This window comes from Sphaerodactylus townsendi, linkage group LG07 (assembly GCF_021028975.2).
Source record: "Sphaerodactylus townsendi isolate TG3544 linkage group LG07, MPM_Stown_v2.3, whole genome shotgun sequence".
NCBI lineage: Eukaryota > Metazoa > Chordata > Lepidosauria > Squamata > Sphaerodactylidae > Sphaerodactylus > Sphaerodactylus townsendi.
In genome coordinates, this window is record NC_059431.1 from 10,926,209 (window position 1) to 10,950,495 (window position 24,287).

General features: G+C 47.3%; 1 protein-coding gene across 1 annotated transcript in view; it reads left to right on the forward strand.

The window, feature by feature from the left end:
* KATNAL2 (katanin catalytic subunit A1 like 2) overlaps positions 1-23,928 on the forward strand; it is a 45,122-nt gene extending 21,194 nt beyond the window's left edge. The window contains exons 6-17 of the mRNA XM_048504318.1: positions 627-756; positions 1,781-1,879; positions 4,321-4,384; positions 5,095-5,099; positions 5,373-5,450; positions 6,170-6,268; positions 7,249-7,312; positions 10,466-10,584; positions 16,140-16,231; positions 21,306-21,416; positions 22,869-23,031; positions 23,555-23,928. Coding sequence (XP_048360275.1) covers positions 627-756; positions 1,781-1,879; positions 4,321-4,384; positions 5,095-5,099; positions 5,373-5,450; positions 6,170-6,268; positions 7,249-7,312; positions 10,466-10,584; positions 16,140-16,231; positions 21,306-21,416; positions 22,869-23,031; positions 23,555-23,731 — 1,201 coding nt within the window. The 3' untranslated portion in view covers positions 23,732-23,928. The remainder of the gene's footprint in view (positions 1-626; positions 757-1,780; positions 1,880-4,320; positions 4,385-5,094; positions 5,100-5,372; positions 5,451-6,169; positions 6,269-7,248; positions 7,313-10,465; positions 10,585-16,139; positions 16,232-21,305; positions 21,417-22,868; positions 23,032-23,554) is intronic.
* Positions 23,929-24,287: the final 359 nt, after the last annotated feature.

The following is a 24,287-nucleotide window of genomic DNA, read 5'->3' on the forward strand; positions in this document are numbered from 1 at the left end:
TTATTTCTCTGGTTTCTGTACATGTACTTTGGTTGATGACAGTTACTTCATGCACACCTTATCTTTCCCTCAGTTGGGGACCCAAAGCGGCTTGCATCATTTCTCCTGTCCTCCGTTTGATCCTCACAACGCCCCTTTGAGGTAGGCTGGGCTGAAAGCTTCCATAGCATAGCGGGGATTTGATTGCCGAGATCCTAGCCCAACACTCTTGCCTTATCTCCCCTGAGCATTGCCCTTTTATCCAGTGGTGGGATCCAAAAATTTTAGTAACAGGTTCCCATGGTGATGGGATTCAAACTGTATGTAGTGCCAGTAAATGGGCGCGGGTAATACTTGGGACGGGCCAGTCCTTGGCAGGAAAACGCACGTAATACAGGCTACCGTGCACCTCCTGCTAGACTCCTTCAAGTTCTGCGCGCTACTGCTGAGAGGAGGGGCGTAACTAAGGCAAAAATCACGTGGCAAAATCGCCAATTAGTAACCCCCTCTCGGCACACACAAATATTTAGTAACCTACTCTTGGGAACCTGTGAGAACCTGCTGGATCCCACCTCTGCTTTTATCTCAACCTGCCAGCATTTTGAGACGTCTCCATAAACTTCCTAAAAGTCTCTCTTGTGTCCCAGGGCAGCCAGCAGCACGTACCGCAACCTTCCGAAGATCAATCAGCCTCAGACCGCTCAGAGGCCAATGTCGAAAACTTCGTCAAACCGGATAGCTGAAAGCAAGCTGTCTAGCAAGGAAAGCCCGAGACAGGTGGCCGTTCCCTTTTTAATGTAGCTTTCTGAAAAATAATATTCCTTTCGAGCTGCAGGACCTTTAGTTAGCAAGCGCATGAATGGGTGCAGTGGCATACAGAGGTGTAGAGGGGGACGCACTGGTAACACTCTGCCCATTCGGGCCAAAATTCCTATTTCCTAAAATAGCGGCCTACCTCGAAAATATTTTTCGGGGGTTTTGGAGATGCTTAAAATAAGCCCTACTCCAAAAATAAGCCCTAGTTACAGATTCCCTAGCTGATCTGGTCATGTGGGGTGGGGGTTGCAAAAAATAAGACATCCCCTGAAAATAAGCCCTAACATTTCATTCATTCATTCATTCATTCATTCATTCATTCATTCATTCATTCATTCATTCATTCATTCATTCATTCGATTTTAAACCGCCCATCCCCGAAGGGCTTTGGGCGGCGTATAGCAGGCCTGCAACAACAATACATAATAACATTAAACACAGCAGGCTAAAAACAACATTTTACATATAAAAACTAAGGTAATTTAAAACAATTTACAAATCTATAACCATAAAACACAGCAGCAGCAATAATATATGGCGCCCGATCCCAAGGCCGGGAGGGGACAGTACTGATTAGATAGTATATCAGGCGTGCCCATGATGGCACGCAACACAAGGGCAAAAATTTTGGAGCAACACAAGAGCAAAAATTAATATAAGACCCTGTCTTATTTTCGGGGAAACACAGGTAATAGCTCTTCTGAAGATAATTTACCAGTACAGTCAGTGGGTCTTGCTTCCAGCTAAAGCAGTGGCTCTCAACCTTCCTAATGCCGTGACCCTTTAATACAGTTCCTCATGTTGTGGTGACCCCCAACCCTAACATTTATCCATTTTACAGATGGAGAACACTGATGCAGAGAGTCTTAAGAGACCCCTGTGAAAGGGTCGTTCAACTCCCGAAGGGGTCCCGACCCACAGGTTGAGAACCGCTGAGCTAAAACCATGAACCGAGATTTCAAACCTTTTTCCCTTTTTCCTCTAGGAGAATGACGGCGTTTTAGGTCCGGTGCCGTCTGACTTTGGTTTAAATGTGTCCGCAATCCACAAAGGAGGTGGCGGTGAAGGCCCTCATCCGAGAAGGGTTAGTCGGAATCCTGTAACTACAAAACACATCATGTGAGATTTTAGATGTCGGGGGGGGGGGGGGGGGGAGGGGGGAAAGCTGACATCAAGAAGGTGGACATGTTTTGCATAACCCACTGCAGATACCTTGGTGGGTGGTTTGGGTATTTGATTTTACAGAGCGGATTCTAAGATAGCGTGGTGTAGTGGTCAAGAGAGGTGGATTCTAATCTGGAGAACCCGGTTTTATTTCCCACTCCTGCCCATGAGTGGCAGACTCTGATCTGGAGAACCAGGGTTGTTTCCCCGCTCCACCACATGAAGCCTGCTGGGTGATCTTGGACTAGTGACAGTTCTCTCCGAACCCAGCCCCCCCTACCTCACAAGGCCTCTATTGCAGGGAGAGGAAGGGAAGGAGTTTCTAAGCTGCTTTGAGACTCTTTATGGTCAAGAAAGCGCAGGGGCGTAATGAGGCAAACTGTAGCCCTGGGCAAAACCTGAGTTGGATGCCCCCCCCGGCCCCCCTCCATGGGTGGCCACTCCACCACGACCAAATTTTTTTTTGCACCAGGACATTGGTGCCTGCAGGGGGTGCACTTTTAGACATATCAGCACCACAAGTTCAGCGTATCATCAGGAGACTGTCCTTATGCTACCCCCCAGGTTTGGTGAGGTTTGGTTCAAGGAGTCCAAAGTTATGGACTCCCAAAGGGGGTGCCCCATCCCCCATTATTTCCAATGGGAGCGAATAGGAGATGGGGGCTACAGTTTTGAGGGTCCATAACTTTGGGCCCCCTGAACCAAACTGCACCAAACCTGGGGGGTATCATCAGGGCAGTCTCCTGATGAGATCCTGAAAGTTTTGAGACTGTGCCTTCAGAAATGTGACCCCCCCCCCTCCAGCCTGTAACCCTCATTGACAGCAATACAGAAAACTCAATGCAGAAAATGGAAAACCACTAAACCAGGCCAAAAATGGAAAACCACTAAAAATACTCAAAAACGACCCCTGCATTTTGATGCCCCCCACAAGGTGGTGCCCTGGGCAGCTGCCCACCTTTCCCAATGGGCATTACGCCCCTGAGAAAGCGGGGTAGTAATCCAAACTCTTCATAAGGTCTCTGCCTGTCCAAGCTTTTGTTATGTCAATGTACCAGATGCAGAAGCTGAGAAATGGCAGAGCAAAAGGGAGGTAGATCTGGCGGCTAGAACCTGCCGCTCTGTTTACTGCTTGGACCAGAGAACTTGCCTGATGAGGAACCTTTTATAAAAAGGGAATTCGGAGAATTCAGGGTTGAATGTTATAAGGACTACCCATTTTATAAAAGGGTAGTCCTTACAGCATTCAACCCTGAATTCTCCCTAGAAACTAAAATGACTAAACTGAGACTATTGTTCTTTGGTTACATCATGTGAAGACAAGACTCTCTGGAAAAGACAATAAGGCTAGGGAAAAGTTGAAGGCAGCAGGAAAAGAAGAAGATCTAATGTGTGGATTGATTCAATCATAGAAGCTGTGGCCTTCAGGACATTTTGGGAGTCATTAATTCATGGGGTGGCCATAAACTGGAAGTGACTTGGTGGCACATAATACACCAACCTTATCACATATCTTACTTTGGCATTAAGAACATAAGAACATAAGAACAAGCCAGCTGGATCAGACCAGAGTCCATCTATTCCAGCACTCTGCTACTCGCAGTGGCCCACCAGGTGCCTTTGGGAGCCCACAGGCAGGATGTGAACGCAATGGCCTTCTGCGGCTGTTGCTCCCGAGCACCTGGACTGTTAAGGCATTTGCAATCTCAGATCAAGGAGAGTCTAGATTGGTATCCAGTCCACTGTGTCCTCCATAAATCTGCCACATAGCCACCATGTAAAGCTATCCAGGTCCTGGCCGTCAGTCCTGTGGCAGCAGATTCCAAACACCAATCACACGTTGCGTGAAGAAGTGTTTCCTTTTATTAGTCCTAATTCTTCCCCCCAGCATTTTCAATGGATGCCCCCTGGTTCTAGTATTGTGAGAAAGAGAGAAAAATGTCTCTCTGTCAACATTTTCTACCCCATGCATAATTTTATAGACTTCAATCATATCCCCCCTCAGACGTCTCCTCTCCAAACTAAAGAGTCCCAAACGCTGCAGCCTCTCCTCATAAGGAAGGTGCTCCAGTCCCTCAATCATCCTCTAAACATCCTCTGGGGTTTAGAGTTTTCCTTGCTTGTCTGGTTTTGTTACCCTTTAATTATCTGTGTAGCCAGTACTTGGTGATGGCTTAGAGCAGGGGTCTGCAACTTGCAACTCTCCAGAGGTTCATGGACTACAAATCCCATCAGCCCCTCCCAGCATGGCCAATTGGCTGAGAGTCTGAGCCTGTCAGGATCCAGATTCAAAGCTCATTCGGGGTTTGAGACCAGACGCTGCTGGCTCTTCTTAACAAGCATGGCTTCCGTCTCCCTCAGGGCCAAATAATTGATTTCCGTGGGATGATCCAAAGGACTATCAATATATCGCGGAAATTGCGTTGCAAATGACCGAAACCGCAAAAAATCCTGACCCCTTCCAGTAAGTGACCGTCTGTCTTTCTGGTATAATACACATGAGAAGAAATTCGATGAGTGGAAAATATCTGTGTGTGGGTGTTCGGGTAGTGCCCGAACAGGCACCAAATCAAGACTTTTTCAAAATGAGTTGTCGGTTAAAATAACATTTGACAGTGCCTCGGAATGGCAGACATGCAGTTTTATACGCTGCGTATTTATTATTCGTTTATGGATTTACATGTTGATAGCCCGCCTTTCGCACTCAAAGCAGTTTACGTGGTATAAATCACTACAGTCAAATAGCATGAGGCATCTGATAAGCAACGCAAAAGGACTTGGATTGTTCGAGACCATGCCAAAAAAGGCATCAGACATGATATGTCAAATGGTGCAGAAAGTGGTATTACAAAATTATGGAAAAATATACATTAAAAGGATACTTTTATACATTAAACATATACATTAAAATATACATTAAAAGGAGCAGCAGTGGCGTAGGAGGTTAAGAGCTCGTGTATCTAATCTGGAGGAACCGGGTTTGATTCCCAGCTCTGCCGCCTGAGCTGTGGAGGCTTATCTGGGGAATTCAGATTAGCCTGTACACTCCCACACACGGGGCCAGCTGGGTGACCTTTGGGCCTAGTCACAGCTTCTCGGAGCCTCCTCTGCAGCCCCTGTTCCTACCTCTGCTAGCCAGGGTAAGTTTGTTGTGAGGGGGGAAGGGCAAGGAGATTGTCAGCCCCTTTGAGTCTCCTGCAGGAGAGAAAGGGGGGGGATATAAATCCAAGCTCTTCTTCTTCTACTGTGAACCATATCGTTTACAGTTCTGCTCACTTTATAAAAACACCTTCTGAATCATTCTTTTCTACTATAGCCTTGTTACATTTTTTAAAAGTCCTTCTGAACAGTTCTGTTCTCTGCAGTTGGCAGAATGGAAGAAGTGTTTTTTATTCTTTTCTCTTTTTTTACAGGAACGATTACTAAAACCTCTCGGAGCCTTTATTGGGATGACCGGTGAGATGAGAGAACTGGCCACAGTTGTGAGCCGGGTAGGACTGACTCTTCTCTTCTCCTCCAGCGCACACAAATTACTTCTGATACTAGTTGGTTGAGGATTCACACTTAGCTAAAGGGAGTTCTTCCCCGTCCCAAAACTGGACGTTAGGGTCTCCAGCCTCCAGATAGGGTTCATATTTTGCCCTGGTTTTCACCTGTTCAAATGTTGCAGTTTTAATGATTTTTAAGATGTGATTTTTATTATGTATCTCTTAATCAGCTACCATGTAGGTGACTGTTAGAAGAAGAAGAGTTTAGATTTATGCCCTGCCTTTCTCTCTGGCAAAGAAACTCAAGGCAGCTTACAGACTCCTTTCCCTTCCTGTCCCCACAACAGACACCTTATGAGGCAGGTGGTGGTGATGGGAGAGTTCTGAGAGAACTGTGACTGGCCCAAAGTGTAGGAGCGGGGAAACAAATCCAGTTCACCAGATAACAGTCCGTTGCTCATGCGGAGGAGTGGGGAATCAAACCTGGTTCTCCAGATTAAAGCTCTTCTTTTAACCACTACACCACGCTGGTGCAGGAGGACAGAAACGTGGGGTATAAACTTCATAAAGTAAAAGGAAGAAAAGCAAACGAAGAGAGAATCATATATGTCCCTTTGAGCTCATTGGAAGGAGGGAAGGGCAAAAATTTACCTCATAGCTAAAATAAGTTCTACAGCAAAGTGGGACTCATTTTTGAAAACAGATTAAATGATCCATTGCAGGATATTTACCTTCATAACCCGAACGTGAAGTGGAAGGACATTATCGGACTCGACGTGGCCAAGCAGCTGGTGAAGGAAGCTGTCGTGTATCCCATCAGGGTAAGGAACACTCTTTCCAAGCAACAGCTTTCATTTTAGAAAAAGGGAACTGAGGACTAAGAAGCCAAACAGGGTCACAGCAAGGTATAGGAAGGGGTATAGGTAGCTCTAGGAATTTCCAGAAGTGCTATTGTAACTCTATGTTTTGGCAACTCTATGTTTTGGCAACTCCTAGAGCAGACCTGGGCATTTTACGGCCCGCGGGCCACATCCGGCCCGCCGGATGACCCTGACTGGCCCCTGCTTTAGAAGAACCCGTCGTCAATATGGCGGCCGGGAGAAGCGGCGCGAGACTGGGATTATTTTAAAAAGCCTCTCTCGGTCATTCACACGCGCGTGCGCACTTCCCCCTCTTGGGAGCCCCGCCTTCTTATGCAGGCGCAGTGTCAGGAACAGACGGGGAGGATCGCGAGAGAGTTAAAAAAAGGCTGCAGTTCTCTCCCCACCCTCAGAGCTCTCCGGCCCATTTCACATTGCTAAGGTGTCTCCTCCCGTGGAGAGTGAAAAAGGTGGGGAGGGTGGGCTGGTAGAGCGAAAGTGACTGTTGCTATGCTAACTGCCGCCGAAGGGCAAGGAGCGGGAAGGGCTGACCTGAGGACGCCCCCTCTGGACGGGAGGGAGTGGCCCGCCCTCCACAATATTTTCTGTTTCTTATGCGGCCCCATGGAAAAAATAATTGCCCACTCCCTTGGTCCTTAGGAGCCGACTCTGTAATTACCTCTCATCTAGTAGAAGGGACACTTCCCATCTAGTAGAAGTGACATGGCGCAGAACGTGCTGCTGTGGAGTTTTGATCTGCTTTTCTCTGGAGTGATGGTGAGCGACAGGAGCAGAGGGCAGGGTCCCCCCCCCCCCAACCCCATACGCACTGGGGGAACGGGACCTCTAGTTGGAGGCTGGGGCTGGGTGAGGAACTGAATGTCCATAGCTGTGGCAGGAATTTCGGCTAAATTTTCAAGCAGTTCTTTTTTCCCCCCCAGTATCCACAGCTGTTTACCGGCATCCTCTCTCCATGGAAAGGACTGCTCCTGTATGGGCCTCCAGGTACTGTCTGCATAGCTACCTGTGTGAATCCAGCCCTGCTTCTTTTTCAGTACTGATCCTGTCGCTTACACACTAAGAGAGGTCAGTCTTGCCGGCAGTCGCTGTGGATTTTTCCGCTGGCCTCCCACACTTAACGTGCCTTGCAAGCCAAACACCAGTTCGTCTCTCACATCTACATGTCCTGGCTTATCCTTCAGGTGGGATGTCACCTTCTAAACGAATACTTTAAGACCAGAGAAGTATGTTTCGTTTCGTTTAATTTCATTTATTTCTCACAATACTAGAACCAGGGGGCATCCATTGAAAATGCTGGGGGGAAGAATGAGGACTAATAAAAGGAAACACTTCTTCACACAACGTGTGACTGGTGTTTGGAATATGCTGCCACAGGAGGTTGTGTTGCCCACTAACCTGGATAGCTTTAAAAGGGGCTTGGACAGATTGATGGAGGAGAAGTCGATCTATGGCTACCAATCTTGATCCTCCTTGATCTGAGGTTGCAAATGCCTTAGCAGACCAGGTGCTCAGGAGCAGCAGCAGCAGCAGCAGGCCATTGCTTTCACCTCCTGCAGGTGAGCTCCCAAAGGCACCTGGTGGGCCACTGCGAGTAGCAGAGAGCTGGACTAGATGGACTCTGGTCTGATCCAGCTGGCTTGTTCTTATGTTCTTATTTATCCCCCGCCCTCCCCTGTAGGGCTCAGGGAAGCGAACGAGTAAACAACATCAAAAACTAATCAAATGTCAACAGCAGTATCACACAACAAATACTAAATCAACGAATCAAAACAGCAAAACAACAGCATCAATAAACATAAACCTCAAACATCCGATCGTTACATCTTAACATAATAATATAACAATATAACCCTCATCGTTGTCGTCGTCATCGTCGTCGTCATCATCAATTTAATTTGTACCCCGGCCTATCCCCGAAGGGCTCAGGGTGGCTAACAATGTAAATAAAATACATTATAACATTATGACTAGTAAATACCTAAGACTAAAATAAAGTCAAGACGGAGAGAAAATGTTTATTATAAATTATTGCACAGGCATCGCTCCAGGCAGGAAGGAGTCGAAAGGACTGTGCTTCGTGGTGTTACCCAAAATGGTGGGGCGCAACAACCCTTTTTGGTTGGGGAAATTAGCTACAGAGCTCAAGGTTGCTTAGAGTCGCTTGAGGAATGTTGGGTAACTTGATCGCAGGAGAGAGAGAGAGAGAGAGAGAGAGAGAGAGAGAGGGAGAGAAACCAGCAGAGAAAATAGATGTCTTTTTCAGTGTTTTTTATTGGGACAATAACAAGTGGAATAAAATTAATTTTCACTCAGAAATTCTCACTCAGGGTAAAAACACATGCATTCAAGGGTTCCTAGGATATAATTTAGAGGTAAAAGACAGGTTTTGGATATATAGAGAGAAGGGATGGGATATCAAAGATTATATTACCAGTCTTGTAGGTGATGTCCAGGAAACAGAGACCTAATGGCTAGGCTCTGGGTGATCTGCGTGGATGGAACAATATTACTGGCCAGCATGGTGGTATGATAATATTGGACAACTGACTGGGGTCTGAGACATTCTTTTTATAGGGAAAAGTATGTCTTGGTGCCAAGAAAATCCTTGAACAAAGGATTCTTCCTGCTGTTCCAGGTGAGTGGATGGTCTTGAGTATCAGACCATTGAGCTGATGGCTGACCCATTATCTTAATGGGTTTTGCCTGCTGTTGAACAATACAGGTAACGACCCTTAATGGGCGTAGCAACATAGATGGTCACAAGGGGATGAGTCACAGGGAGACTTGAGTAGATTAAGAGACAAATACAAAAGAACTGGTCTCGCCCAGGTTGTTCTGTTTTCCATATTCAAATGTTATTTCCCTGAGTATGTGTTACCACTGTTTGCCAGGTAACAATAAGCGATTTCAGCTCAGCAATGAGGCGCAGGAAGCTGACGTTCTTCAAAGCAATAGATTTTATTTGCAGGTGATGGTCACAGCTCGGGCAGGAGAATCACGCCTTGCAACGCAGTGCCAGAACTTTTATTCCCAAACTTCAAAGGGGCAGAAAGGGGAGGAGAGGGGGCAAGTCCCTCTCCAAACACCAATCAAAACAAACAACACGAAAACAGGATACATTTACAACTTTGAATGGGATTACCAAATCCCACTATTAGCCGTCTTCTCGTGAGATCTCGCAATGGTGCTGAATGGAAAGCAGCTAAGGCCCATTCACGAACTTCAGGTGGGCTGGCTGCCGCACCCAGTTGAGTCCTTTATCAGATGGTTGTTTCCTTTAGGAGTGCCCTGAGGCTCCCGCCCCACATCGCTGCAACAAAGAAAAGTTCAAACTGGTCTAATGGTGGTCCCTGCACGTCTCCCAACGGCTGGGGACCTTTGGGTGCTGGCAATAGATCCAATTTGCAAGTCCAAAGAAGGTCTTTGTCAAGGAGTTGCCTGGGCGTTGGTCTAAGCTCCATTCCAGAGCCAACATTCTTGTCCCTTAACATCAAACCTTTTCTAGCCACCACACTTTGGCCATCAGACACAAATTTCAAAAATAACATTTCTAAACTTTAAACGTTAGGGGAAACCTTTTAAAGGGATAAACACATATACTTATAGGCAAAACTTTCCTAAATCTAACAAGAACAAAACCTTAAACTTAACTGGATAACCTATTCAAACTAAAATCCTAAACTGCAGGCACATCATAAATTCAATTAAAGAGGGGCTTTTATTACATCCTAGAATGACATAAACGAAAGGGAAACCATATAACATTGGCACAAACATACATATACGTTCTCTGTGAACCTTATGGAGGCTTCTGAACCATACAAGTCTCCGCGTCGGGGCATGGAGCCAGTGTAGCCAGTCAACCTGACTCAGGAAAATGTTTTATTTTCCTGGCAGTAACATATGGGCCAGGCATGAAGTTGTGGGTGCGGGGGTGGGGGGGGATCCTTGAGGCATTCTTGCCAGACACAGTCCCAATATGGAGTTTCTTTCAGGGCATTGTTTTGCCAGGTCTGCCAAGGCAGCATTCCGGGAGAAAGACCACTCTCTCACCCTCCGCACTGCTACAGGCCTTAGGTTGGCTACAGTGGGCATTCCTTGATCACATCACGAGGTTTTCTTTCCCACTCGTTCCAGGTACCGGGAAAACGCTGCTCGCCAAGGCGGTCGCCACCGAGTGCAACACAACCTTCTTCAACATCTCTGCCTCTACCATCGTCAGCAAATGGAGAGGCGACTCGGAAAAGCTTGTCAGGGTAAGAACCGTTCTGGGGTTCCTTCTGCCCTAGCGGGAGTTTGGCAGTGAACGTGCAGACTCAACATGAAGCTTCCTTGTTTTGAATCAGACCATCAAGAACAGTATTGGGGTGTTGTGGGGTTTCCGGGCTGTGTGGCCGTGTTCTAGTAGCATTTTCTCCTGACCTTTCGCCTGCATCTGTGGCCGGCATCTGGGTGATCCTACTTTCTATCTAATACAGTTTGTTCCTATCTATCGTATATAGAAAATAAACCATTGTTCCATCTTGATTCAAAACAAGACCAGAAGTGGAATAAATTCACTTCTGGCTCCGCTATCAACTACATCACGCAGGATCTGGCTGGCTTTGTTCTCTAATATTTAGCCAAATTTCATTTTGTCGTCTGGGGTTATTTTCCAAATCTCAAGCTGGAGAGCAGTAAGCATTTTCAGGCTTAGTTAGTTTCCAGCAACCAAATATAAAGCTGCAAATGATTTGTTTTTTTGTTTACATAAGCACATTTACACATTTGGTGTTGCAAAACGTGCTGTTTACCCATCCAAAACAAATCTATCATAGTAACCAACAGGAATCCAGTATTATGTCCTGCTTTGAGAATTTTTTCATTAGAAGAATGCAAGCTGGAAGTCGGACGAGTTTCCTGTCAGTAAATCTCTCGTACAGTTGAAACCAATCATATACGCTGCTGCCGTAGCCAGCCTCTGCTCACAGAAACCATATTAAAATATTTTACTTCTAAAACACCATATGGATGTAATTGGTGACCTAAAATAAACTTTATTTAATAATGTATCTTTCTTGATTTTAGCAGGGGGTATGTCCTTTGCGTGAAAGTCCAATCAAGTCTCACAGCCAACTTATAGCAACTCCAAAGGGTTTTCAAGTTGAAAGACATCTGTAGATGATGATGGAGAAGAGTTTGGATTTATACCCCACCTTTCTCTCCTGTAAGGAGACTCAAAGGGGCTTACAAACTCCTTTTCCTTCCTCTCCTTGCCCCCAACAGACACCTTGTGAGGTAGGTGGGGTTGAGAGAGTCCTGAGAGAACTGTGACTAACCCAAGGTCACCCAGCAGGAATGTAGGAGTGTGGAAACACATCCAGTTCACCAGATAAGCCTCCGCCACTCAGGTGGAGGAGTGGGGAATCAAACCTGGTTCTCCAGATTAGAATCCACCTGCTGTTAACCAGTATGAGGTCTGATGAGGTCAGGCCAGCCCGGTCCACTCAGGTTGGGGCATAGATCTTGCATCCAGATTTAAGATAAATGAAAGACGTCACCTTCCTCTGATAGCAAACAAACCTGCTGTTTAATTCTCTGGCTGTCCATTCAGCTACAGGCTGTCTTTTCAGATATATATCACTTGTTACTTACACATTTTGTCCTTGGGACTTCCTTAGATTTGTGTGATACGTTTTAATCTTCATCAGCGAGTACGGTTTCATGCCGAGCAGCATTGTGTAATTTTTTGTAGAGGTGAAGAAAAGGAGGAGTTTGGATTTATACCCCATGTTTCTCTCCTGTAAAGAGTCTCAAGGCAGCTTACGAAGCTCCTTTCCCTTCCTCTCCCCACAACAGACACCTTGTGAGGCAGGTGGGGCTGAGAGAGTTCAGAGAGAACTATGACTGGCCCAATGTGGGAATGCAGGAGTGCGGAAACACATCGGGTTCACCAGATAAGCCTCTGCCACTCAGGTGGAGGAGTGGGGGAATCAAACCCGGTTCTTCAGATTAGAATCCACCTGCTTTTAACCGCTGCACCACGCTGGCTCTCTAAACTGGAGTACGTGGTTCGATTTCCTGCTCTTCTACAGAAAGCCTGCCGGGTGACCTTGGGCCAATCACAGTTCTCTCAGAACTCTCTCAGCCCACGCGGAGGAGGCAAATGACAAAACACCTCCAAACATCTCTTGCCTGGAAAACCCTGCTGGGTCTCCATAAATCAGCTGTAACTTTAGGATACTTTCTACCGTCACCATTATCACGCGCCTTGGGTTTTTTTGGGTACTGTATCAGTTATTCATTTATACCCTGACTCGCTGCCCATGAAGATCCAAAGCAGCTTAAATGGTTCTCTTCTCATCCATTTTTGTCCTCACAATTACCCTGTGAGGTAGGCTAGACTGAGACGAGAAGGGCTCCATGTACCATATTTGGTGGAACTGTAAAATAATTAAAAATTTCTGGCTGGGGATTTATCAAAATATTAAGACCATCCTAGGAATAGACATACGTTTCTGTCCGGAATTATTCTTGTTAAATATGATAAATGATCAAATTCAGAGCAATTGTAAAACTTTACTTTTGTATATGATAACTGCGGCTAGGATTGTGATTGCGCGAAACTGGAAGAAGACGTTTCCCCCCCCCAGATGCAAGATTGGATCTTACTGTTAATTGAATACGCCTCAATGGACAAACTTTCTGGTATATTAAAAAAGAGTAATATAGAAAAGATCTCAAGAGACTTGGCAACCTTTAAATGATTTTGTACAAGATAGATATGGAATAAACAAATTATTACTGTACCTTCAATGTTAAATAATGATACATTTATGGAGGTAATGGAAAAAAATATATAGCAAATGCTATATTTATTAAGGTAACAATGCAATCCCTTATAGGGGATTCCCTTAAATTGGAAGCCCTCCCTTTCCCTGGGTTCTTTTTTTTCTCTCTCTCTCTTTTCTCTCTTCTTTTTTCTTTATTTACTTTTTATGTCCTTTCTACTCTGCCGGATAATCATTTTTCTTTTTCTAATTTTTCTATTTCTTTACCCTTCTGACTCACTGTGCACTACTGTATTATTAATACTAATTTTTTTTTCCTGAAAGGCAATATATATGTATTGTAATAATTGTCGGTACACAAATGAAACGGAATTTTATTGTATTGTATCACTTTGGTTGAAACAAACAAAAAAAAGATCGAAAGCAGCTTAAATGGTTCTCTTCTCATCCATTTTTATCCTCACAATTACTCTGTGAGGTAGGCTAGACTGAGAGAATATGACTGGTCCAGGCTCCCATGGCAGGGTGGGGATCCAAACCCTGAGCCCCCCCAGATCATCTGCAACCATTTTGCAACACTGCCTTTCAAAGCGATCAGATGGAAAAGTAACAGAGAGCTGGCTCTGATTCAACGGGACGTTCTTCTTCCATTGGAGGCAAACAGAAACAGGGGTGCGTGTGCCGGGCTGGATCCTACAAACCTTGAACGCGAAAACACTTGCCAGAGGCTGTCGTTTTCTTCCTTTTTTCCCCCCTTCCTGATAAAAACAGCAGCAATCATCCGTGGCCCCTTCCGCACATGCAAAATAATGCACTTTCAACCCACTTTCAGTGCACTTTGCAGCTGGATTTTATTGTGCGGAGCAGCAAAACCCACTTGCAAACAGTTGTGAAAGTGAATTGGAAGTGCATTATTCTGCATGTGCGGAAGGAGCCTTTGTTTTGATTTGGAACACTTTACTTTCACCAACTTTATTTTAAATTGCATTCCTGCCTCTCTTTTTGTTTGTTTGTTAAAAAAAAACCCTTATTTAAAAACCTACAGATGTAGCAGCATAAGAAGAAAAGCAAATGTTTTAATCTCTGTTGCTGCTTTGGGATTTGTCCAGAATCCTTTTCTTCTATCCTATTATTTTCCATGTACTTGGGTAGGATTTAGGAGAAAAGATTTAAACCATAAGGGCAGGATTATTTGTGTGTGTTGCTCTTCCTCTCTTCTAAGCTGTGCAGATTTAAGAAATGATTTATAATTTATATCCCCAAGTCAAGAGGTGTATTTCAAAAATATTCCCAGTTCTTGTGGCGCGTGCAGAGTTCTGTTCTCACTATCCAGAATTTAGCAACGACATCAACCAAAGTCCGTCACAGAAAATGAAATGCATAGCACATAAGTAAAACATTTAGCAACATGGCAAAATCAAGGCACGTCTCAGAGGATGCTTAAGTCAGAGGGTACCATCTAAGATATTTTTCCTGGGTAGTTTTTGAAAACTTATTGTTCTGTTTTATTTGTTTGTTTCATAGAAGGCTCAGGTTGCCTTTACTCCAGCTAACTCAAAAAGAGGTTATTTTATAGCTTTCCACCAAAGGATATACCCCCTGCTAAAATAAAGAAAGATGCATTATTGAATAAAATAACCACAGATAACCAGGCCAGGAGCCTTTGTTTTGTAAAGTTTACAAATAAATTTTAGAATTTTATTAACCGCTTCAAAAGATTAGGCAGGAATTGTCAGCATAGAAAAAGGCAGTTTTTTTATTTACAGATATGAAGGTGTTTTCAAAGTTTAGCACAAAAGATATTCAAATTTACACCCAGGGGTTCATGTGGTAACTCTTGTGCCTGTTAACTATACGGAACGAAGCATTTCCTAGCTCACTTTCCCTTTCAGACTTTTCAAATCTGAGCATTAGCTGATGGCGTTTGAAGCAAATCCTACTGCAGAACTAGAGGTGGGGAACCTGTCTCACAGACATAGTGTGATTCCTCTTCTGACCAAAGAATTGTTCCGTCTCTGACACAATCTTTTCCCCTGTCAGTTTCCCCTCAGTTCTACCCACTTCGTCCAGAAGACTGATTAGCTCCGTTCCTAGAACACAGGCTAAGAATTCTTCTCTGCCTAGAAGTAAATTCCCTTCCTGGCTAGAGATAGGGATCCCCTCTCTCTCCCCCTGCTCTCTCTTCCCGCCAAAACCACAGATCTCTCCCAGACAATCGTGTCTACTCTCTCTGGAACTCAGAGCTTAATCTCTTTTCAAATCCTGTCTGAAGCTCTGAGTGTTTCTAAAACTTTACCCGCTCGCAGCCTGTCATTCACACTCTCGGGCTCTCTGAGGGTTTGCATTCTGGTACTTCTGCCTCTGCCTGTTGCTAGATCCATCACACATGTCTGCTGCTTGCAAGGAAAGTCACTGAAATGCTACTAGAACACAGCCATACAACCCGGAAACAACACAGCACCCCAGTGATTCCGGCCGTGAAAGCCTTCGACAATACAAAGTCACTGAAAGCTACTGAAGAGTCCCTGCCATAAGGTAGATCAGGTGTCTGCAACCTGCGGCTCTCCAGATGTTCATGGACTAAAAATCCCATCAGCCCCAATTGGCCATGCTGGCAGGGGCTGATGGGATTTGTAGTCTATGAACATCTGGAGAGCCGTAGGTTGCAGACCCCTGGTCTAACTCAATCAAAGAATCATAGAGTTGGAAAGGGCCACACAGTCCGTCTAGTCCTGGGGTCTGGAACCTGTGGCTCTCCAGATATTCATGGACTACAATTCCCATCAGCCCCTGCCACAATGGCCAATTGGCCGTGCTAGCAGGGGCTGATGGGATTTGTAGTCCATGAACATCTGGAGAGTCGCAGGTTGCAGACCCCTGACTTAGATGGTTCATTTAGATCAGCAGGAAGTACCTCTGTAAGTTCAGCTGGGGCCGCTTGGTCTAGCTTTGTGGCTTTCCCCCACTACGTTAGAGAGAAGCCCACGTGTCGCTCGAGATGACTCACCTTGTCCCTCTTTGGACTCTTTCTCTCTGAACAGGTGCTCTTTGAACTGGCCCGCTACCACGCTCCCTCCACGATCTTCCTGGACGAGCTGGAGTCAGTCATGAGTCAACGAGGCAGCTCTCCTGGGTAAAAGAGCTCTCGATGGCGGCTCCCGAGCCCTTTGCTGATTTGTTCCCTGTAAGGGAATCCTGTAGCCCAGTGAGCCTATGACTGTCCCTGCTGGATCAGACCAGTGGCCCATCTAGTCCAGCATCCTGTCTCATACACTGTGGCCAACCAGTTCCTCTAGGACAGTCAACCACAGGTCAGGGAGGCCTTCCCCGATGTTGCCTGCTGGCACTCTGATTCAGAGGTTGATTACCTCTGAATGCAGAGATTATCTTAGTCACCATGACTAGTAGCCACTGATAGACCCGTCCTCCCTCAATGTGTAATCCCCCTTTAAAGCTGTCTGTGAATTGTGGGCCAGATCAGAGAAGGGGTAAGCTTGAGAGCCATGGAGAAAGTCCTATTGGTCTTTTCCCGAAGCCCCCCTTTGAAACTCAGCATGGTGTTGTGGCCAAGAGCAGGTGGACTCTAATCTGGAAAAACGGGTTTGATTCCCCACTCCTCCACCTGACCAGCGGACTCTTATCTGGTGAACTGGATATGTTTCCCTGCTCCCCCACACACAGCCTGCTGGGTGACCTTGGGCTAGTCTCAGTTCTTTGGAACTCTTTCAGCCCCACCTGCCTCACAAGGTGTTTTTGTGGAGAGAGGCGGGGAAAGGAGTTTGTAAGCCCCTTTGAGTCTTCTTACAAACTCTTTGTCTTCTTTTCCTTCCTCCTCTTTAACCGACCCTGTGTGTGTGTGTGTAGCCCAGGGGTCTGCAACCTGCGGCTCTCCAGATGTTCATGGACTGCAAATCCCATCAGCCCCTGCCACCATGGCCAATTGGTCCATGAACATCTGGAGAGCCACAGGTTGCAGACCCCTGGTGTAGCCCAACCTCATCAGAGCCCAGAAGCCTAAGCAGGGCCAGTCTTGGCTAGTCTTTGGGTGGGAGACCACCAAAGGGAGTTCAAGATTGCTGTGTAGAGGCAAGCAATGGCAAACTACCTCTGTTCATCTCTTGCCTTGAAAATCCGATGGGGTTGCCATCAGTCAACTGCAACTTGACAGTTAAACACACACATATGTGTGTGTGTACTAGGTCTGATTTGTACCAGGTGTGTACCAAGTGTCTGCCAGTAAGTACCCAACTTCAGTGGATGAATTTATTGTACTCAGAGGTGAACGCACAAAACATCAGGATGATGAAGAAGAAATTCTTGGCTGGTGGTCAATAGAAGGGAGTACTTTGTACGTTCACCTATGACAGCGATGGCGAACCTTTTCGAGACCGAGTGCCCAAATTGCAACCCAAAACCCACTTATTTATCGCAGTGCCAACATGGCAATTTAACCTGAATACTGAGGTTTAAGTTTAGAAAAAACAGTTGGCTCCAAGGCACGTGTTACTCAGGAGTAAGCTTGGTGAAGCAACTGTGCAACACTTCGAATGGGTGAATCACGACCCTAGGAGGGTTTACTCAGAAGCAAGCCCCATTGCCAGCAACCGAGCTTACTCCCAGTTAAGGATCATGCCCAGGACAGCCTAGATGTGTGTGTGGGGGGGTGATTTTCCGTCCTGTAGGGATGAGCTGCTGGCCCAGCAGCACCGTGAGTAGAGCGCCGGAACACCGGCGCTCCTACGGTCTTCTGGTCGCACCGCTCCCCCACCCCTCACCCCCCGATGAGTCACGGGTCATGAACTGCCTGGCTCACAACCACCGGGTGTCCCTGACAAAGGGACAATGGTCTTGCCCCCAGGTGAGGATTAGGCCCAGACGCCGATGCTCCTCTCCGCACGTAGCAGCCAGGTGAGGTCATGCATCACATGATGATCTCTCAGTCTCCCGCTCTCCCGCTCTCCCGGATCTCCCCCCGATCCGCCCTTCTACACGCCCCCACTATAATCATAATAAAAGGTGCCAGGAACCAGCACGCGGCAGAGTCGCTAGGATCACGGACCTCCGCGCTCCCGTTGCTGGCGCTCTCCACCAGATGTTATCACCGCGTCTCGTCTCGTCCTTACGTTGACCTCGCGTGCACGACTACAAGCCCCCCCCCCACATGATGAACTCTGTGCACCCATGCCCACAGAAAGGGCTCTGAGTGCCACCTCTGCCACCTGTGCCATAGGTTCGCCACTGCTGACCTATGAGTACATGAGACTCATCCACTGAAGTGGAGTACTTACTGGCATCAGACACTTGGTATCCTTCGCATCTATACCATTAGTGGATCTCTTTGAAACCGCTACCTTTATTACAGAGGCTTGATATCTTAGTATTGTCTTTGAAAACCCTTTTCTGCCCAAGGCCCTGAAGATAGGCTGAATGGGTGCTGGACAGAGATGTATTCTAGAGCTAAATGTATTCTAGGGCTACAGTGTGGCACCACATGCTGGATCATACTGGCCTGTGACCATGCCATAGGCATATCTAAGGAAAATGTAGCCCAGTGCAAAATCTGAGTTTTCCGTGCTGCACCCCCTGGTGGGGAGGAGGGATGGAGGCAGTGGTGGGATCCAAAAATTTTAGTAACAGGTTCCCATGGTGGTGGGATTCAAACTGTGGCGTAGCACCAATGGGGCTGGGCAGGGCATGACGGGGGCGTGGCCGGGCATTCCAGGGACAGGGCATTCCTGGGCGGGGCTGTGGCAAGGACGCAGCCGCTGTGCTGGTCCTTGGGCGGGAAACGAATGCACGCAGGCGCAGGCTGCCACACACGCCGGTGCACCTCCTGCTAGACTGCTTCAAGTTCTGCGCACTACTGCTGAGAGGAGGGGCGTAACTAAGGCAAAAATCACGTGGCCAAATCACCAATTAGTAACCCCCTCTCGGCACACACAAATAATTAGTAACCTACTCTCGGGAACCTGTGAGAACCTGCTGGATCCCACCTCTGGATGGAGGGGGCAATTTCCTACCCCATGTGACTAAATGGCCACAGCCTGGGGACATTTGATCCCATATGTCCCCCTGGGCAGTACACCCCTGGATTGGAATGGATCAGTTGGCACACTAAGCTCGGACCCTCTTATTATCACAATAAACTCTAAATTTATCATCAACTTTTTATGTGTGAATAATTCAATCATATACATGTATCCTATAATCCCATTTACACATCTATAAGTTATAATTTATTACAGAATACTCAAATCACACAAGCATCTTATAATCCGTATCTCATGCTCTATTAAGTGCAAATAAGTGTCTGTAAATATAAAGCGCCGGTGCCGAAAAATGGAATAATTGGGACCAAGTTTATAAGAGGATTCCAGTTTGTTCAACCATGTTCACCAAACCCTGCGCACTTCGTGGAAGCTTGCGTCCCTTGCAATGGTGTTGGTAGTATCCCGTTGTCAAGGAGCAGCAGTGGCATAGGAGGTTAAGAGCTCGTGTAACCGGGTTTGATTCCCAGCTCTGCCGCCTGAGCTGTGGAGGCTTATCTGGGGAATTCAGATTAGCCTGTGCACTCCCACACACGCCAGCTGGGTGACCTTGGGCTAGTCACAGCTTCTCGGAGCTCTCTCAGCCCCACCTACCTCACAGGGTGTTTGTTGTGAGGGGGGAAGGGCAAGGAGGTTGTAAACCCCTTTGAGTCTTCTGCAGGAGAGAGAGGGGGGATATAAATCCAAAAAAAAAATGTCCGAAAGTTATAGTCCAGTGATGGCGAACCTTTTCGAGCCCAAGTGCCCAAATTGCAACCCAAACCCCACTTATTTATTGCAAAGTGCCAACACGGCAACTTAACATGAATACTAAGGTTTTAGTTTAGAAAAACGGTTAAGAACATAAGAAAGAGCCTGCTGGATCAGACCAAAGTCCATCTAGTCCAGCTCTCTGCTACTCGCAGTGGCCCACCAGGTGCCTTTGGGAGCTCACCAGGTGCCTTTGGTTGCCTCCAAGGCGTGCGTTACTCAGGAGTAAGCTTGGTGGTGGCGGCTTTGCTTTGAAGCAACCGTGCAACTCTTCCAACGGGTGAATCACAAACCTAGGAAGGTTGACTCAGAAGCAAACCCCATTGCCAGCAACCAAGCTTACTCCCAGGTAAAGGATCACGCTTTATTTCTTCGCATGAAAATCAGTGGGGTTTAACAGCGCTTAACAGGGTTACTTACACTGCTTCCCCAAAACTAGGTCTTTGGTTTAATACTTATAATCGAGCCCAGCGGCCCAGGCCAGCCTAGATGTGTTGGGGGGGCACTCTGTTTCTGCATGCCCACAAAGAGGGCTCTGAGTGCCGCCTCTGGCACCCGTGCCATAGGTTCGCCACCACTGTTATAGTCCATTCATAGTTCCACAAGAAATTTATTACATTCCCGTATATGGGACTTCCTATTCGAGTTGCACTTTCCCGTATCAAACATCCACGTGGAAATAGTATGTGGGGAATGAGAATCACGCATAAAATCACACCACGCGTCTGAATGTGTTTTCGAAAAATTCTTCTTCAGTATACCGATTCTCAATTATTCATTTTTTATCCTGGGGTTCTAAAGTTGATGATAAATTTAGAGTTTACTGTGATAGTAAGAGGGTCTGAGCTTAGTGTGCCAACTGGTCCATTTCAATCCTATGCTTTTCATTGGCACACTGGTGCAATTTTTGGTTCGGTACACCCCTGGACCCATGCCATGTACCACCAGTCCCGATTTGCCCGTGAGATTTTAAAAAATTATTATTATTATTCCTGCATTCCAGCACTTAACTATGGCCCCTTTCGGTCGCTCCTAACGGCGCAACACGATCCGACGCAAAAAGCCTTCTCGGTAAACGACAAGCTCTAGCATTCGGCTCAGCGTTTTGCTGCTAATCTGCATCTGCGAAGATAAAGCTGGAAAAATGGATGCTTTCTTTCTGCCTCTTAAGCACGGGGCTCATTGTGAGATTAATACCCCGAAGTTAATCATCCCAAAGTTGGACCTAATACTTGGGGCTTTGGCTAATGGATCGTGTTTGCAGGCGGGAGAGGAGAGAGTCAAAACCTACAGTCGGGTTTCAGCTTCTGAGCTCGTCCCTCTCGAAATAAAGGCGTCCACTCTAGTAAGCCGCACAGGAATAACGTTTCTCTTCTCTGCTCCCCCCCCCCCCCCAACACATCTCGGTAGCGGCGAACACGAAGGGAGCCTGCGGATGAAGACAGAACTGTTGGTGCAGATGGACGGCCTGGCCCGATCGGACGATCTTGTCTTTGTTCTGGCGGCTTCCAACCTGCCCTGGTAGGAGATCCGGAGGGTCCGTTTTGAATACATTTGCGTGAGCCTCTAAACGCAGATAAAGATTTTTTACTTAGGCAGGGGAGCGGCCAAAGCCTTGATGTTTGGTTAAAGCCTTTAAAGATTAATTTGCAGCTTTTAAACTTTTTTTTTCGCCCCGCCACCACTGTTCTTGGGGGCTTGAGCTGCGGCTGCACCTAATCCTCCCCAGAGGCAGCAGATGCCCACGGCCGCCAGCTGTGAATATTTAAAAACGGAGTCTTTGACTTAATAGCCCAGTTATTTACTACAGCTAAGCTAAAGAAGGGCTTCAGCAAGAGGACTCTTAGGTGCTTAAACCATCCAGGGGGCTCAGCGAAGGGATGCTCTATAAATAGGAAGGCCTGGGGGTTTTATTGGTATTAAAAGGCGACTTTTAAAAGTTTGAGGATAAAAGCCCTTCAGTGTTGTTTTAATGTCTTGCCTGTGCAGAGAAATAAACGGCCCGAAATGGGGGAGGGAATGCACCATTGAGTATCTTCCAGCATTTTATAGGGGGGGAAGTTAAGGAAGGAGGCCGCTGGGCGTTCTGCCTCTGCCGCTTTAACTCTAGGCCGGGGGTGGCTTTAATTCGCCCTTTATGGGATTTTAAGCCACTTCTCAAAGATTTCAGATTTGTGCGCCCCCCTCCCCCCTTCGCTTGCCCGCTGAGCCAGCGAGAGAGCCCACCAGTTGCACACCAAACAGTCAGTGATGTATGATGGTCATGAACCAGCAGAATAAAACCATACGTCGGTTGAGTGGTTTTAAGAATATACATATGACGTGCCGTGAAAAGATATACAAAAAATGAAATACCTGTCACTAAATCCACACTGAGTCTCGGCAAATTCAGATAGCTGCACAGAATTAGGCAGATCGTGAGAGAGGGCAGGAAGGTGCGTGCCATAGCTCTGAAGAAGAAGAAGAAGAAGAGCCTAATTTATATCCCCCCCCCTTTCTCCTGCAGGCCCATGAGCAAGCTGAGACCCGCCCCCCCCCGGCTTTGCTCCTGATCTGGGAGTGGGGGGGGGGGGTTGCCTCAGCTGGTTTGTGGGCCTAATAAGCCCCCTCAAGGCAGCCCGCCTGATTAACCCCCTCAAGGCAGCCACCCCACCCCGCTTCAGGCCCCCCAGGCCTCCCCCAGTGCCGCCCTGCCCCCAGGTCCAGCCCGACCAAGTCACATTTATGACATATCTGACTCGCGTAACAAATCAGTTCGACACACTGCGTTAGAGGGTCAGGTTGAATCTGGGAGAACTGGATTCGAATCCCTACAATGCCCATGCAGCTTGCCAAACGCCCACATTCCGCCTCGCCTACCTCATAGGGTTGTTGTGTGTCTGCAGTGGGGAAAGATCCTTTCAGCCATTCTGAGCTCCTTGGAGGAAGGAGAAAAAGGTGACAGTCTGGCAGCGTTTCCCTCTCCTCCCGTAGGGATCTGGACTGTGCGATGCTGCGGCGGCTGGAGAAGAGGATCCTGGTGGACCTCCCAAGTAAAGAGGCCCGGGAGGCGATGGTGCAGCACTGGCTTCCTGCCGTCAGCAACAGCGGAGGAGTGGAGCTCCGTACGAACTTGGACTACGCCTCGCTCAGTCAGGTGAGGCGGAGGCAAAGCAGTGAGACCGGAGGCTCGGCCTCTTGTTTGTGGCGGCACCGGGGTAGGGGATGAGGGGCTGTGGCTCCATGGAAGAGCATCCACTTGGCAGCCAGAAGGCCCCAGTCCCTGGCACCTGTCATGAGGGGGTGGCTGGGGATCTCCTGGGATTTCATCTGATCTCCAGGTGAGAGATCAGTTCCCCTGGAGCACTCCAGACTTGCGGGAGCCCAGATAAGTGGATTGAGCATTCCCATCAGCCCCTGCCAGCATGGCCTGATGGGAATTGTAGTCAACGAACATCTGGAGAGCCACAGGTTGCAGACCCCTGTGAAGGGACGCTTTGGAAGGTGGACTCTAACGCCTTATGTCCCACTGAAGTCCTTCGCCTCTCTAAACTCCGCCCTCCTCGGGCTCCACCCCTGAAATCTCCAGCTATTTCCCAACCTGGAGCTGGCCGCCCTATTTAAGACCTTTTTTTTTCTTTTTGAGAGTGAAGTGTATTTCTTTTCGGACTCCCTACTAGGAAATGGAAGGCTACTCTGGCTCTGACGTTAAGCTGGTCTGCAAAGAAGCGGCCATGCGCCCTGTCAGGAAAATCTTCAGCGCGCTGGAAAACCACCATCCAGGTATGGCGATGCTCGGTGCTTATGGAGAGAAGGGCTCTGCCCAGGTAGGGAGAACTTCAGGCTGGGTTTGGTAACCGCTCGTGCTGGAAACATTCTGTTCTCATAGAATCATATGAGTTGGAAGATACTTGAAGGGATGCCTTGTTGGTGAGGGAGCAAGCTTGTTTTCTGCGGCTCCAGAGACTAGGACCAGGAGTCATGGGTTCAAGGTGAAGGAAAAGAGATTCCACCTAAATATCAGGAAAAACTTCCTGACTGTCAGGGCTTTCAGGGGCAAGAAATGGACAGAGGTAGTTAGCCATTGTCTGCCTCTGCAAGATTGTCCTGTCCCTGGAAGCTGACCAAGATTGTCCTGTCCCTGGTCCAGATGCAGAGGATCAGAGACTAGGACCAGGAGTCATGGATTCAAGGTGCAGGAAAAGAGATTCCACCTAAACATTAGGAAGAACTTCCTGACAGTAAGAGCTGTTCGACTGTGGAATGCACTACCTCAGAGTGTGGCGGAGTCTCCTCCTTTGGAGGTTTTTAAACAGAAGCTGGATGAGTGTATGTCGGGAGTGCTTTGATTGTGTGTTACTGCATGGCAGGGGGTTGGACTTGATGGCCCTTGGGGTCTCTTCCAACTCTATG